Genomic DNA, 17,540 nt, shown 5'->3' on the forward strand with positions numbered 1-17,540 from the left:
TGAACAGAGAAGAAAAAACCCTAGCATAGAATTATAGGTTTCTGAAAGTTCATCTGATCAATCTGAAGGAACTGGATTTACCTCTGGCACAAATGCTGAGGTGGGGGGCGGGGGATGGGGAGGCGAAAAACCAAAGGTTGGAAGGAAATATCTGGGAAGGTAGAGAAAGGAAATTTGAGAATTGATTGGCTCTAGTGTGCTGTCAGTGGGTGTATGTGGTTTTTTTCTTCTTCTTTTTTTCCTTTTTTTTTTTTTTTTTTTTGCTACAGGAAGTGATTTGCAGTGCTCACCGAGCCTTTGTTGAGAAGGGTCTCCTCTCGGAGTGAGTCATGCTTTTGCTGTGAGCAGCCCCAAGCAGCTGGGCGCTCATCAGAGGAAACTATGACTTTTGCAAAGCAAACGTGCCGCCCTCAGCAGCCGAGTCCCGGGCCGGGGCTGCGCGGCCGCTGCCGTGCGGGGTGTTAGCGGTGGGAGGCCGGCGCCGCTGCTCTCGCCCCCCAGCCTTCTGTCCCGGCCGCTTCGTCCCGCCCCGGGGACCGCGGCTCGCCTGCTATGCGCGGCAGCCCGCGCCGGGGCCGGCACCTGCAGCGCCCGGGCGGATGCGGCGAGCCCACGGAGGGGCATGCTTCCACGCACCAAGTACAACCGCTTCAGGAATGACTCTGTGACATCGGTCGATGACCTTCTGCACAACCTGTCGGTGAGCGGCGGTGGCAAGGTCTCGGCGGCGCGCGCGGCCCCGGCGGCGGCCCCCTACCTGGTGTCCGGAGACGCGCTGCGCAGGGCGCCCGACGATGGGCCGGGCAGCCTGGGCCACCTGCTCCACAAGGTGTCCCACCTGAAACTCTCCAGCTCGGGCCTCCGCGGCCTGTCGGCGGCCAGGGAGCGGGCGGGCGCGCGGCTCTCGGGCAGCTGCAGCGCGCCCAGCCTGGCCGCCCCGGACGGCAGCACGCCCCCCGGCCCCCGCGCCCCGGCCATGCGCGCCGCCAGGAAGGGCCGACCCGGCGACGAGCCGCCGCCCCGCGCCCCGCACGCCAGCGACCAGGTGCTGGGGGCCGGAGTCACCTACGTTGTCAAGGTGGGTGCGGGTGCGGGCTGCCGGGTGGGAAAGCCCGGGCGCAGGGGCGTCCGGCACAGTGGGTCGCCTTGGAGGCCAGGAGGTGCGCACTCCTCCGTAGTCAGCTCTCCTGGTAGGGGGAACCGGGCACACCAAACGCGCCCGTTGCGCATCCATGGGGAGAAGGGTTGAAATCCGTGACCTCACTCTGTCCTGGTTTCCCTTGGCTCCACTCCTTTGGCATGCCTTTGCCACCTCGCTTTGCCATGTGTCCGGCCAGTACCCCTCTCGACATGGACCACTCTCCCTGGGAAGTGGGCATCAGGCCTACCTAGGGTACAGTATACACAGTTGGAAGAACTGGGCAGCCCCTGCGATGAGAAAGGCAGGCGGTGTCACTACTTATGCTGTGTTTGCCCCAGGTGGCAGGGTGGATGGTTTCATTTCTCTCACGACAAGAATTTCCAGCTCTTTGCAGTGCAGGCCAAGTGCTGTCCTTGCTTGATACCAGATGGGTTGTACTTTCTTACCCAGCAAGGTTTTCTTTGGTGTCTGCCTTTCATTTCATACCTAACTGCTTTGGTTTACAGCAGCAGAAGGAGAATTTGGGACTGTTTTTCCCTGGGGACTGTAGTCTTCCATTTAAATAGGCTAAAGCAAGCTGAGCCACAGGCTGGAATGGAGATCTTTTTCCTCCAACCCAAAAAATTATACAATCATGCCCGATGTAGTCCACAAAATTCTTCCCTTATGCAAGTATTCTGTGATATTTAAAGAACAAATACTCAGCCATGTTCAACTGGTCTGCCAAAGGCTTATCACGTCCTGCTGGCTGCCGGGCAGCAGAGAGGCACCACAGTGCTCTATAGCTGGGCAGACAGCCTCCAGACAGCGGGAAGGGGTCAAAACGACATTGTTTCAGAGCCATCACTCCAAGGCACTGCTTTTTGTTTAAAAAGAAATGAGAGGCAAACTCTGTCTCCACAGCGCTGTCAATCACATTGAGAAGCCTGCAGGCCGCCTAGTTGATACACGCTGGCTACAGATACAGTTTAAAAATTCTACAAGCCACATCCCCAGGCAAAAAGTTGTACCTTGGTACTTTTGAACCAAATATTAAAGGAAACAGTTAACTTTGTGGATCATCTTTAACTATCTAAAAAGTACTGACAAAGGAATGTGATCATAGATACTAAAAATGGGCCTTTTCTCCTTTTGAGGCTGCTTTTAATTTAATCTTCATTCTTAGCTTCTGAAAATGGATTAATTAATATATTTTGCAAAGGGATAAAGTATGCGTAGCCGGTTGAGTTTATTATAAAAGAAGAAGAATATTCTTCTTGTATTCCTTCTTTAAATTATATAACCAGGAGCCAAAAATGAGAAGAAAAGAGAAAAAACAGAACCAAACAAAAAATCCTGACAACTCTGAGGTTAAGAAGTGAGGCCAGAGTATATTACTTGTGGCATGCTAGTATAATTGCTATCTAGACAACAACAACAACAACAAAAAGCCTACGTCTGAAATAGACAGGTGTTTGCAAAGCTTTTTATACTCGTCATGGTGAAGATAGAGGGTAGTTTCCAAATGAAGGGAGAATTTTCAAATTTATGCCTTCAAAGTTTTCCTTAAAAAAAAAATCGTTCCCTTTGCTTAGGGCTTTACTCTTGCTTTTTGAAGGATGAAGGCAGACATCCAGTTCTAAATGTCAGTTGTAGCTGAAGAATGATGAGCAGCTACAACTAGGCTTCTTTGCTGGGCCATTGGGTTGTGACACCCCCTATAGCAGCAGCAGCAGCGTTCAAATAGGCAGAGGGCTGGGTCTGTGCCGAGCCTCCTGGATTTGGGGTCACTTTGTTGTGCCAAAGGATTGCAGTGACCTGTGGGCACATAGCAGGGCAGGTTAGTGTGCCTTGCCTGGTCCATCTTCAGTTGTGAATGGTGGCATCATAGGAACATAAGCTCAGGCTTCCTTGGAGAAGTTTGAAATCACACAGCAAAGGAGACCAGGCATTAAAGGACAATTTCTTCTGCGCACATTTGATTCACAGTATCACGTGGCCCTCTGTTGGTGCACATTTCTGAATTGCCCATGTTGAGTTTAGAACATGAACTTATTTTGTTGAAAAATCACAAAACTGAAAAAAAATTTTGGTATTATTTGCTGACTTGTGAATAGTTTTATTGGTATTCTGACTTGAAAAGGTCTTTGGTAGATAGAAAGGGGCAATCTTTCTAACATGCTTGTACATCAGCTGCAAAATCTAAAGGCTTAGGGTTTGGGAAACAACTTATTCTCTTTGATTTAAGTGTGTTTCTAAATTAAGGAAGCCCCCCAAATGTTTTCCAGCTTCCTGAAAGATTCACCTGCTGTATAATTGTAGATTTCCCACCTCATAAAAATACCTACCTACAGATAGTATTAGGATATTGCACACAGATTTAGTCTTCAAAAACATTTCAATATAATCTACTTACATGAAAGTGGAAGTCGTAAAATACAGAAGGCTGGTGGGTTTTGACCAATTAGGAAACATCAAACTATTTGATTAGTAGGTTGTAATATTAATTAATGAAGGATTTAAAATTTAAAAACAGAAGTACCTGAGCAGCAGTAGAATTCCAAGCTCAGAGCATGTTTAATTTGTCCTTCATGCCATCCCTTGAGTCTGCTGTTAAGAATGTGAGGTTTTGCAGGTGAAGAAGGGTCCAGGCAGCCTCCAGGTTTGTATTTATTTGCATCAGGAGCTCCCATCTGCAGCACCTTTGTACCTGCCTAAGTATCCTTGACACTTGGTTTTTCCTTTTAGTGACACAAGAGAAATATAGACAGAAGAGAAAAATCATAACAGCAAAGAGCAATGAATATTTTCATTACAATTCTATATTAAAACTGTTTTAAATTTGAACTTGAAAGGCCTAGAGAAGTGCAGACACGTGTAGATCACACTGCTGCCCACTTTTAAATTCTATTCCCTGAAAGTCCAAGCTGCCGAGGAGCCTGAGTGCCCGTAAGGGCTGCTACTCGTCTTGAGCAGGCACTGTTCAGGTGTTCCGCCCGCAGATCCACAGAGCCAACGGTTTAGGAAGGAGACATAGACATGAACAGTTGGGGGTCAGTTCTTAAAAATAACCATTGGCTGAGGTGGAAGAGGCATTTGAAGGCAAGTGCGGCCTTGAGGTTCAGCCTTGACCCTGCAAACCACCCCCGTGGAAGGCAATGCTGGGTGCGATGTAACTGATTAGCCGTGGGCCCTGGGGGTTTGCTCCAAAGAAGGGCTCTCCTTACAGCTCATCACACCAGAGACTTGAAACAGGATAAAAGTGACCACGTTTAGGACTGACTTGAGTGCCCATGGTGAGAATCAGGAGGCCCAAGTTCTTGCTGATTACCGGCAACACGGTGAGAAAGTAGGTTATGTGTCCATAACTCCCGTGGCGGCTCCCTCCCACAGCCGAGGTTTTGGTCCGCAAAGAGTGTTATATCTTTACTGACAATAGCTCTACATTACGAGCTGTTTACAGGAGATGTTAAGAATTAGAGAACTACTGAATTATTTCCGAGTGTGCTGGGTTGTTTTTCTTTTGGAATGAAGCCTTGTTTTCACAAGAGCTCTTTAAAATTATCTTGTTTCTGCCATTTGTGAATCTGATGATATTTAGGGTGGTATAAATTATTCATTTTATTTATAAATGTTCTATTGCTTTTTATAGATGGTCTTTATTAACTGTACTCTAAAATGTATTCTTAATTGGTACCGTTTTCACTTGCCTGTCTTTAAAAATATTTTAAACCTTTTTCTTAGCAAAAATATCTAAAATATTTTTTTCTTGGCATTACATTCTTTTGATAGCTGTGAGCTATGGTCATATTAAACCATCATCAACAAAGCCCTTTCAAGTATAGCCATGATATATTATGGCGAGATTGACTGAATTTGTTTTCATTCTAGATTTAAAAATTGTTCCTTCATTTAGAATACAACTTTAAAAGTTGATTTTTTAAAAAAATTGTTGAAAAATCTCATAAATGGGTGGCTTACATGTAAAATGTTAAAATCGTTTGAAAAACAGTTTAAGAAATTCTTTTGAGATTATTAGACAAAATCATTAATTTGATCTGGAAAGTATAACATCTTTTTTTTTAAGCTCTTTATTGGAATATAAATGCTTTACACTCTTGCACCAGCTTTTGAGGTACACCAAAATGAATCAGCTGTATTTATACATATATCCCCATATCCCATCCCTCCCGTGACTCCCTCCCACACTCCCTGTCCTGGCCCTCTAAGGCATCACCCATCATTGAGTTGATCTCCCTTTGTTATACAGCAACTTCCCACTAGCTATCTATTTTATAATTGGTAGTGTAAATATGTCTATGCTACTCTCTCACTTTGTCCCAGCTTGCCCTTCGCCCCCCGCCCCCCGCCCCCCTAACCCTGTGTCCTCCAGTCCATTCTCTGCATCTGCATCCTTATTCTTGCCCTGTCACTGGGTTCATCAGTATCATTTTTTTTTTAATATTCTGTATATATGAGTTAGCATACAGTATTTGTTTTTCTCTTTCTGGCTTACTTCACTCTGTATGACAGACTCTAGGTCTATCCACCTCGTTACATATAGCTCCATTTCATTCCTTTTTTATGGTTGAGTCATATTCTTTTTTTATGTGACACAGTATAGCACATGCATTAAATGTGTGTACAGACACACTACATCCACATACACCACACATACACACATACATACCCCCACCAGACACACAAACATATGTACCCCCCACCACACACACACACACACCCCCACCACACACACACACACACACACACACCCCTATCACACACACTCACATACATACCCCACCACACACGCACACACACATACCCCCACCACACACACACACACACACACACACACACCCCTACCACACACACTCACATACATACCCCCACCACACACATTCACATACATACCCCACCACACACACTCACATACATACCCCACCACACACGCACACACACATACCCCTACCACACACACTCACATACATACCCCACCACACACGCACACACACATACCCCCACCACACACACACACACACACACACACCCACGACACGCACACTCATATACATACCCCACACCACACACACATCACACATACACCACATACCACACACACACATGTACATACCCGTCACCCCACATACACACACACACACACACACAGTAGACAACTTGTAATGACTTTGGACAGGGTTATTACAAAAGAGTAAATGTTATATTTCCAGAAACACTTGATTATTTCATTCATGCTTTCATATTCATGTTTAAGAGAAAAAGATTCTGAAAGATAAGCTTTTGATGAAATTTTAATCTTACAAAGAGCAGATTTCTTCCTCCTCTACGTCCTCACTCTGTTTTATCTCTGAACATATGTCCTATTTTTGAGGAACATGAATAAATATCATTTAAGCAAAGTTGTGTCATGGGAAACGGGCAGCAAAAGTGCGAAGCATGGAAGTGGCTGGCTTTCTAGCCGGCAGGCTCATCCTGAAGGACGTGTGAAGCCTGCAGCCCCTTGCTTGGTTGTGATGTCTCTCAGCAGGGATGGAGCCTCAACACGGAGGGTCGAGGGGGTGCCTGGATACTGGGACCCCAGATCCACGTGGCCACCTCAGAGTGTGGGGCTCAAGAGGTCAGCCCCCCTCTCTGGATGTTTCCATGGGGTCGCAGGAAGTAGAGGGGTGGGTCGTGCTCAGCCAGGCACCCATGGCATGGGGAAGGAGGCGGGTGTCTGGAGCAGTTCCTTGATCCTGTACCTTGTGCATCTGGAAGAAAGGGGCGTCTGGGCTGCACCGCGGTATCCGGGTGTGCTTCCCAGGGTCAGGTGCCTGCTGTAGCTGCGGCCTAGGGCAGACCCCATGGTGTTGCCACCCAGAAAGTTTTGTGGGGTTCAGAGGGAAGCGCCATGAGGATTCAGCAACTTTTTTTTTTTGGCTGCATTGGGTCTTTGTTGCTGCGTGCAGGCCTTCTCTAATTTTGGCGAGTGGGGGCTACTCTTCATTGCGGTGGGTGGGCTTCTGAGTGTGGTGGCTTCTCTTGTGGTGGAGCACGGGCTCTAGGCACGTGGGCTTCAGTAGTTGTGGCCCACGGGCTTTGTTGCTCCACGGCATGTGGGATCTTCTCCGGACCAGGGCTTGAATCCGTGTCCCCTGCATTGGCAGGCAGATTCTTAACCACTGCGCCACCAGGGAAGTCCAGGATTCAGCATTTTAAATGAAAATACCTAAGGACGAGTGAAGTTAAATGGAATTACTTAATTCAGAAATAAGATGGCTTCAGATGAAATGGAAAGAAATGGTCAGTTGTGCTTATTTCCTGCATAAAGGACAAGAAAAAAAATTTGAATTTTAGCATAAAAAAACCTACTATATGCAGTGGATAAATAATGTCTTTATGGTGGGGGTCATTAACTATAAGAATGGCCTACTGAGTTGGTGGATGTTAACTCTGTGTGTTTTTATATGTGTGTGTGTGTGTGTAAGTGCACAACAGGATGAATGCTGACCATGGTGTGTGTGTATGTGCATGTGTAACTGTACAATAATCTTACAGGTTGCTTTTGGTCCTGCAAATGCATAAGTATTGATTTTCAGCTGAGGTAAAAAAACAACAAATCATTCTGTCCCTGTGTGGTTTCGCCTCTTCCTCCCCATCACCAGGGTGATGACAATGGCCTGCTGATGTGTGTCAGTCTGTACCTCCCAGCACGAAGATTGGCAATGTTTCCTTAAAACAAACAGAATGGCACTAGTTAAACTTGGAGGGTGGGGGGCCAGGAATCTCCCTGAGAACCACTGGATCCCACCAAGATGCCAGGCTAAAGACTGAGTTTCCATGGTTCAGGCAGTGCTGTGCTCTTCACCTTGGTGGAGAGAAGGTGCTGTGTGCACCCCTGACATGCCTGGGAGGAGAGGACCAGTTGCTGCTCTTCTTGGGGAGCTGGCATCCTCTAGCATCTTCTTGACTCTGTGCGGTGCCTCAGGCTGGGATCAGCCTGTGCCCTTGCTCCGGCATTGATGGCAGCTCAGGGCATCCATGGTCTTTGGCCCTTGGATTCTGGGCTGAAACTTGCCTTGCCTGTCCACAAGAGAGGTCTGGTAAGTTCCACCACCTTCCAGCGGAGATCTGGGTTTCTAGCCATGATCGTGTCTCCTGCAGGAACTGTAAGGAAACCTAGATGCGGGAGGAAAAGCTGAAGAAAAGGGAGAGCTGAGGGGCTGGAGTCTCACCTTATCAGGGGCGTTCCTGACCCCCAGCAGCATCAGAATATCTAAACCCCCTCAAAGCCAAGGCTTTCTGAGAAAAAACGTTCAAAGAGCTTGTTGTTACGACGCTGCTTCCTTTAGACTTGAAGCCATCCTAGTGTATCATCTGAAACGTGCTGTTTTCCTGAAGCGAAGGACCCTTGGTAGAGCCTTTCCTCACTGCTGTCTATTGAATGGCCAGAAAAAGCAGCAAAGATTTCATTCCAAATTTTAAGAATTTAAACTTGCACCAACCCTGCAAACTCAGTGGAACTTGGCCTTCATCCAGCCTCACGTCAGCAGTGCTCTCTGCTGGGATCTTTCCGACAAACTTTATTTTATCAAATTCTATTAAATATAATTGGCAGTCTCGAGGGACCGACAGACCAGGTTCAATCTGATTGCTTTTTGCTTTGCAAATATTTAGCATTTCTAATACCACTTGCCCACACAGAAACCTTCTGTTTAAAAAAATTTTGAAAAGCCACAACACGGTTCTAGCTCTGTTGATGGAAAACTAGCCCCTCGCCTGGTTTTCTGCAGAAACACTATAATATCAGGGACTCTTATGCTTTCCCCCAAAGAGTGAGTAACAGCGCTTTTACCTCTTGGGATAAAACAATGAAAACGTGGTGTTCTTTGTGTGGAAGAGCCAGCCCCTCTCATGGCACATGGATCCTCCTGGAGGTGGGTGCCGTGTGTGCACACAGTTGGGTCCTGCTGGGACCACTGGGCTGCACCGTGTCAGATCCTGAAGAGCCCTTTACCTCCTATGAACAGGCACGTCTTTCTTCCTTCCTTGCCCTCTGGGCCTCAGTTTGGACCCTCTGATCTTCCCGAGCAGTGGCCAGTTCAAGCAGAAGTCCCCGTAGCCTGCCCAGCAGGAAAGGAGCCTTGCCCCCAGGTGTCCTGCCCGCCCCTGAACGCCAGGGAGGGCGCGTGGGGAACAGACAGTTTTCCTCCAACACTGAATTACCTCTATAAGGCAAGAACAATGAGAGGGATAGGCAGAGAAATCAGCCTCAGGAGACTGGGACTCGTCATCAGATGGGCCCCAGGGCCGCCAGAGAAACATGGTCACTGACTCTAAACCCAGACGCCGACTGGTCACCTTCTTTTTCTGGCAGCCCTGTGGCCTTGGGTTGTCACCTACCTGGTTCTTTTGCAAACCTTCTTTATCAAATGGAAATGTTTACTATGGAGATTTTCAAACATACATACAACATACAAAACACATCACCATAAAAGAAAGAGAGAATGGTCTAATGACCCTGCAGGCTGGCAGGCAGCTTCTTACAGGTGTCAGCTCAGGGCCACCAGCACCCATCCCCTGCTTCCTGAATCATGCTGAGCTGGGTGGGGGACCCCCCTCAGTGTTCAGATAGAACTCAAGGTTCTGATGAATAAGTCGCGGGATTAGGCTTAATAGCGGTTCCAAGTCTGGCAGAGAACAGTCAGGGTCACAGGCACTGGGACATCCCTGCATTCGACTCTGTGGTCCCCAAGGCAGAGGAGGTGGGGCAGCCTCTGTGATTTTTCTTTCAGAGGTGATGATGTTGGGATCCAGGAGATGCCTCTGGTGGGCACCCCCAGGTGATGGGGTGGGAGCTGTACCTCCCCACCCACCCAGCTCAGGCTCCCCTGGACCACCCCACCTCCTCTAGCAACCAGAGGATCCTTTTAGGAACGGGCTTCCTCCCAAACTGTTTTTATAGCAGTGTATTAGTCCAGGGTCTCCAGAGAAAGAGAACAGATAGGAAGTGCATATATATAGAAAATCTGTGACAAGGCATTGGTGCCTGTGATTATGGGAGCTGAGAAGTCTGCAGGGTGAGTCAGCAGGCCTGAGACCCAGGAAGAGCCAATGTTTCAGTGTGAGTCCACAGGCAGGAAAAAGCCATCATCCCAGCTTGAAGGCCATCAGGCAAGAGGAATTCCCGCTTATCCCCGGAGGGTCAGTTTTTTGTTCTACTCAGGCCTTCAGTTGATTGAATGAGCCCACTGACATTAGGGAGGGCAGTTTGCTTTATTCAGTCTATACATTTAAATGTCAAAGTCATCCAGGAACACCTTCACAGACATACCCAGAATCTGGTACCCAGTCGCCCAGCCAAGTTAACACATAAAATTTACCATCACAAGCTGTACACAAACTTTTAGAATCTCATCTAGAGGGGCCACTAGCTCACCCAAACACTTAAGGAGATTCATATTCCTTGGGAGAATGAAGATGAGAGAAAGGAAATGACAAAATATCTCACTTGGAAGAGTCTCAGCTTTCCTTACCGTTTCTCTGGGCACCAAATGGAGACACCTTTAAAAATTCCTCAGGCAGGACCTCAAACTAAGGTCCTGGAATATGAGATGATGAATTATGACCTCTGTTCACCAGGAGAGCTGTGAAATAGGTCTTTATTAGGACCAGTGGCAAGTGTGTGTGTCTGGTTTGCACACTGGTTCAGCGTGGAGGATAAATGATGGTGTCACACCTAGCGTCTTCACCAGAGGTCAGAACAAATTCAATGGTGGAAATATAGCCATCTTATGTGTCTGTGGTACAGGCTCTCAACCAGGGACAAAGGCCCTAGGAAGGAAAACAGATGTTTCTAGATCAAGATATGTCACCGCTAAAATGGAAAAACCATGTATTTTTTTTTCTAATTTGCAAATAACAATAACTTATAAATCTAGTTTTCTCAATTTAGGAGTTGCTCTCATGGATTTAAAAAAACGCTTTCATGTGCGCTTCTATTTGTGGCCTCAAGCAAATTAGAGAATGAAGAGTAAACATCACCAGACAGTGGATGTGGCCAGGGCTGGCCCCTTTCAGGAAGCGGGCTTTGTGTGGAAGACTGAGCATCAGGTGGGCAAGCTGGGTCCTGGGCAGAGGAAGCACCATTGGGCACCTGAGCCTGTCCTGAGCTCACCTTCTGAGGAGCTTCCATCTTTTGTCCACATCCTTGTGACGGATGGAAGCTGGGACACAGTCCAGAAACGCTGGTCCTCACTCGTGTCAACCTTTGTCGTCCCTGACGGGTTCCACTGGCCCCCGTCCTTCAGGACCCTTCCACCTCCAGACTCTCCTCCTGCTCTCTGGCCTGGAGACACTGCTTTTTAAAGAATGGTTCTTTGTAAGGCAGTGGTGGCTGCACTATCTGAGGGACTGAGCTGTGATTTTTTTTCCACGGGAAGTAGCAACTCCTGTAATAGATAATAACCTTGTTTGCAGCGTGACTTATTTACTCGTGTGGGAGAAGAAAATAAAAAATCATCAAATGATGGCCAGGAGGAGGGATTCTGATGTTCCAGGGTGGCCCACAAACTCCTGTTCTTTTATTGTAACACACCCCCTCCCCACCCCTCACCCCTGTGCTATCTGTTGCTTAAGACTCCCAGGGCAGGGATGTGCTAGGAAACATTAACGCCTGGCTTTCTGGACAAAAACGTCATGATTTGTAGGGTTCACCAATTCTTGTGGTGTAAATGGTTAAACCCTCCTGCCGCTGGGAGTTGGGAAAGGATGTGCAGTAACACAGCTTTGCAGAGCCAGCTTCAAGGGTGTGGACGATAGTAACATTGTGTCACACAATGATTAAGAAGTGTTGAGTTTTGAGTATTACCTTCTAAAAAATATAACATATTTTTGTGGGCCTCCTCCTTAGTCTGCTTGCACCTAAAACAGCTTCTCCTCCAAGCATCCCTTCTTCCCTCTCCACCCCCTCCTTCTCATTTCAGAGTTGGCTTCTCCTGATCCAGGGACAGTGTCTGGAAAAGGTTCCTCGGTGACCCCTAATTTTAAACTCTAAAACCCCATTTCACCTGGTGCTGTCGCCTCACAGCCTTTCTCCCAGATTCCTGGCATCTGCTATGCATGTTCTTCCTCTTTATTTTTTCTTCTTATTTCTGTTCCTGGATTATTTGTGAGCTGTCTTATCCTCTCCATTCATCCACTTATTAATTTATTCCTCCATCAATATACTAGCCAATTATTTCATCCAACTAGTGTTTTTTGAGTTCCCATTCTGGGGTAGGCCTGTGCTAGGTGTTGGGGATAAAGAGGTGATTAAATAAGCATGTTTCCTGCTCTTTTGGTGCCACTAGTAGAGACAGATGAGAGAAAATACCAGATTACATTGGTGGTGAGGATGCAGAAATCAAGGATGGCTTCTCCAAGGAGGTGGTACAGAAACAGAGCCCTAGAGATCCAGGAAGGTAGATGGGATTGGTATGCAGATGTGTTCATGCATGCGTGTGTGTGTGTGTGTGTGTGTGCATGCACACGTGTGTGTTTCATTCTAGAATGATGTTACAGAAACTGACAGTACACAATGTAATTAGTGTATTGAGTCAGAGGGAGGGTCCCTAGGGGGTGGCCAGCACCAAGCAAGTGCAGTGGGCAACCACTGGACATTTTCTGAAAGATTATTCTAACTTTTGTGTAGAGAACAGATTGGAAAGGCAAGAATGAAAGTAGAGACAACTGGGAGACAATCGGGAGGGATGACGGTGGCTTGGACCAGTATCGGGGCAAAGGCCAGTGGTGTACATTGAGCCCAGGTCTGCACTGATACTGTCCCTGCGACCTGCCCATCTGGCGTTTCATGGCCTCATAAATGAAGTGTGTCTCACATGAATTCACAACCTTCCCCGCCTACATTCTGTTCCTTAGTTAATGGTGTCACTGCTCACCTCCTTTCCAAATTCAAGACCTCAAAGCCATCCTTGAATACCCCCTTTTCCCAAATCCATTCCATCTCTTCAGTCACTAAACTATCATTTCTACTCAATAGGATTTCACATCTTCTTTTCCTTTCCTTTTATCCTGATTCATGGTTTCACCATTTCTTGCTGTGATTATTACAGTAAGCTACCTGGTCTTCAGATGATTGCTTTGGGAAAGACTCTTCTTTTTAAATTGGATAAAAAATATGATATAGTCTTATTTAGATGTTTCAAAGTTTCCCCTCAACTGCCTTCCCTTCTAATTTTCTTCCTTTCAGAGATAATTACCATCACCTATTTGCTATTTATATTTCCAGACACACACACTTTTTCCCTCTGCTTTCTTTTATCTTTTCTTTTTCTTTTCCGTTTCACAAAGCAAAGTATTCTACATACATTTTTCTGTGACTTGCTCTTTTCATTTAATATGCCTTGGAAATCTTTTGACATTAGTGCCTGTAGTTCTGCTTCATTCTTTTTGGCGTTTACTTCATATTCATATACATGGAGGTACTAATATTTATTCCGTCAGTTCCCTATTGTTAGACATGTAGATAGTTCCCAGTTTATCACAGACAGGAAAATAAGGAACATTCTTCTACACGCATCTTTCCGTTTGGGCAAATATTTTTGCTTGTGGCTACAATAAGTTTTAGCTCATATTAATCTTTTCTTATTACATTTGTGGGACCTGGAGTACAGTAACCAGTTCTATTGGTGAAGGGTGACTTTTTCACTCCTGGCTACAAAGTGACTCCTCCGTACTTTATTATAAAGGAGGACATTTACTATTAGATACACTTTTACAAGTTAAGAAACATTTCTTAACACCCTAGTTTTCCAAATTAACTTCCAAATTAGTTTTCAGCATCTAGTGAAATAAGTATATATTTTTCACCTTTTTTCTGTTAATGTGGTGAATCATTTATCTTTGTAAAATATGTCTCATCTTCCTGATTAAAAGCTCTCTGTTGCTTGCCTTCGCTTATACAACTCAATCCAAACGCCTGATGATGACACACACACTTTCATGGTTTGGCTTCAGTTTAGCTCTTGAACCTCATTTCTTGCCCCTCGGTCCGCAAAATTTCAGCCACATGAAACAACTGATTTTCCCCAAACTCAGGTCTTAGCTCAAATTCTCCCACTCTGGGTCCTTTCTGTCCACTCCGTCTTGGGCTGGAATAACTGTTAGCTTTCAAGACTCACAGCTGTTCCCTCCTATGAGGCAGAGTGAATGATCACTCCTCAGGGTCTCCACAGCCCTGTGGGTTTGTCTTTGTGTTCAGCAGTTCAGTTCATGCTAAGGGGGAACCTACCGCATGCCTATTGCTGGGGCTCCTGAGAACCCAAGATGAATTAAGTGGTCCCTGCTTTCAAGGAAGTCATTCTCTGGAGGGGGGTTACATGTGTGTGATATGAGGTCGTGAATTGTGGAAAAGGAGGTTCAGCTGGCTCTTCCCAAAACTTCCCTGGGGAAAGAGCCTGTGATCAACACTTACAATGTGCAGGTGGAGGAATCGAGGTGACTGTAGGACACTGAGGAAGGTGACTGGTCAGGAGGGTGTCCTGTGGGCCTCTGTATACATGCTGGTGATTAAGAATATAACTTCAGAGAGGCACACTTTGAACTCTGTTCTGTTGAAAAATCCTTCGATGATTGTTCTTTCCATGAACTGGCATGTGTGATGCAGACTACCCAAAGTCTTAACAGGCTGTTCCATAGATGAGGAGCCTTGTTAGCAGACCCATGAATTCTCCTTTTATTGCTCTTTCCCTTTAAAGCTAATTACAGAAGGGTTTCAGTAAGAGAATGGGCTTTAATGAGAGCCATGAATAATCATTATTATGTTAAAATATTGTATAGCCAAATGTCACCAGGATGTTTCCAAACAGAAAGCTAAACCCTCCCGAACACTTCCACATGCCCCCACCTTTAATTAAAGCACATGGATTTATGAAAAAGAACAAGGGAAAACGAATGTATCAACAAGTATGTTTCGAGGGCTCAATTACTTGCCTTGTCCTGTGGAAGGTATTGTAGGTTGTGAAAGAGGTACAGGAGATTTTCCAAAAGGAACTTGTGATCCAGTTGAGGAGGAAAAGCTGCTCCATTTTAAAAAGAAAGAAAAAATAAATTCATGTTCAATAAGGTGCTAATAGCATGGTGAGAAGTCGGTGGTGGCTGGAGTTGTCGAGAAAGGCTTCACAGAGGGCGTGGGATTTTTCACTGCGTCGTGAAAGATTGTCCAGATCTGGGTGGGTGGAGGGGCAGATGATGTTCCAACAGGAGAACCAGAGCGAGGAACACTTTGGAGGTGGGGGTGGGCACAGCATTTGACTAGGGGGTGGGAAAGACATTCCACTGCAGGCTGGCCACAGTCAGAGGGATGCTGAGATGTTGGCTGCCATCTATTGGTAATGGGCTGTAGCCTCTTAGAGTCAGGATGCTGCCTATTCAATGGGGGGACCAGTCCAATGCTGGTCCTTGTTGGATGGCACTCTATGACCTCCCTCCATGTAGCTGATGATTGCAGGTCTGATCTCCTTCATTACCAGGTGACAGTCCCTGAGGGAGCTGGAGGTATATTTCCCTCACTTCTTCCTCTCAAAGCTAAACATTTCTTACTCAGTCAATAGTCCTGATCTCACAATATCCTAGATTCTCTTATCTGTTTATGTCTTAGTTTGTAAATTACATTTAAGAGACTTTGCTCATGTAAAGAATTTGGTGGAAGTGCTTGGGTTGGTATATATTCTATTTGTAGAGTTTTGTCCTGTCCTAAGAATAATTTGGGCCTTGGTTCATATGCCTACACGGCAGAGACAAATTCATCTTTGTCTAAGATACAGCTGCTGCTTTTGCCAAGAAAGGATGATAGGGTTTTCTTTATGCCTTATTTGCTATAATCTACAAGCAGATGATTTTCAGAGTCACACTTCTTTTTATCAAAAAGCTCAGTGTAAACTCACCTCTGCCCTCCTCCCCTCCCCCCACTATAGGCCACTCAACTATTGAGAGCTTCTGACCATCAGCCTTTGTCATCAAAACTCAGAAACTTTGCAATTAAGAAGGCCAGTGGAATCATCATTGGGAATAATGCCACCCATAAAACAAGTGACTGTCCCACAGTAGAATGGTGGAATAAGTTCTGGTGCGATCACCGTGCACAGTAACGTGCAGACATTTAAATCAGTGAGTGAGAGTTTTATTATGGTTGACTGGATTTCACAAGGCATTGCTAGATGAGAAGACCATGATGCAACAACGTGTGTGTAATCTGAACCGATTCTTGTAACAGAAGCAAGTGCAGAAATACTTGTATATATCCACAATGATAGATGGAGACTTCCACAGCCCGCTATGAGCAATGGATAGGCTACTGTGCTGAAAATCAGAAAGAATATACAAAACTGAACAACATAATCAACCAGCAGAATCTAGTAGACATCCATAGAGACTTCCAAGAGACCACAGCAGAATAAACGTCCTTATCAAATGCCCATGGAACACCTACCAACACAGCCCATAGCTCAAGCCGTAAAACAAGCACATCTAACCAAGTTTAAGATCATTGAAATCATGCAGAGCGTGTTCTCTGACCACAATGGATTCAAATTAGAAAGCAATAAGGAAAGACAACAGGAAAAGATCCAAACACTTGGAAATTAAGCAACATGCCTATAAATAATTCAGGGGACAAAGGAAAAATTTCAAAGAAAATTTAGAAAATATATAGAACTGAATGAAAGTGAAACTATATCATATCAAAATATGTAGGATGCAGCTAGATTAGTGCCAAGAGGGAAATTTATAGCAACAAATGCTTACATTGGAAAAAGTTTCTCCAACCAATCATCCAAGTATCTAGCTCCAGACACTAAAAGAGAACAAAATAGAAAAAAAAAAAAATAAATCCCTTATCAAAACAAAATAAAGCCAAAGCAAGCAGCAAGAAGAAAATAACACAGATAAAAGCAGAAATCAATGTAACGAATAACAAAATCAATAGAGAGAAGTGAATGAAAGAAAAATCTGATTCTTGGAAAAAATCAATAAGATGAATAGACGCTGACAAAGATTGAAAGAGAGAAGATGCGAGTCACCCATCCTAGGAATGTAGAAGGGGCTATTTCAACAGATCCTGTTGCCATGACAAGGTTTCCAAGGCAGCTCGGCCTGGTTCTCAGCTGTTAGAATCCAGACAGTGGGCTGGCGGCCGCTCCCTAAGAGCCAGGACAGTGAGACAGGCTCCAGGCAAAGGGAGTGTGGCGAGGAGTGGAGGGCAAAGCCAGGCATCCAGTCACAGTCTGGCCCAATTAAACGGAGGCCCAGTACTGAGACTGGGGCTCAAGGCCCAGTGCAGAAGAAGGCTGGCTGGGCTAAGAAGGTGGCTGCTGGCGCTAGGCCTGCAAGGGGTTTGGCTACACAGAGAGAAGCTATGTAG

The 17,540-nt window shown here is 45.8% G+C and overlaps 1 protein-coding gene across 1 annotated transcript in view; it reads left to right on the top strand.

Annotated features, from left to right (window-relative positions):
- The first annotated feature begins 622 nt into the window (after positions 1-622).
- Positions 623-17,540, top strand: part of SHC3 (SHC adaptor protein 3) — a 174,480-nt gene continuing 157,562 nt past the window's right edge. The window contains exon 1 of the mRNA XM_057723384.1: positions 623-1,078. Within this exon, the coding sequence (XP_057579367.1) occupies positions 623-1,078 (456 nt within the window). The remainder of the gene's footprint in view (positions 1,079-17,540) is intronic.

Source organism: Hippopotamus amphibius, chromosome 2 (genome assembly GCF_030028045.1).
Source record: "Hippopotamus amphibius kiboko isolate mHipAmp2 chromosome 2, mHipAmp2.hap2, whole genome shotgun sequence".
In the NCBI taxonomy this organism is placed as follows: Eukaryota; Metazoa; Chordata; class Mammalia; order Artiodactyla; family Hippopotamidae; genus Hippopotamus; species Hippopotamus amphibius.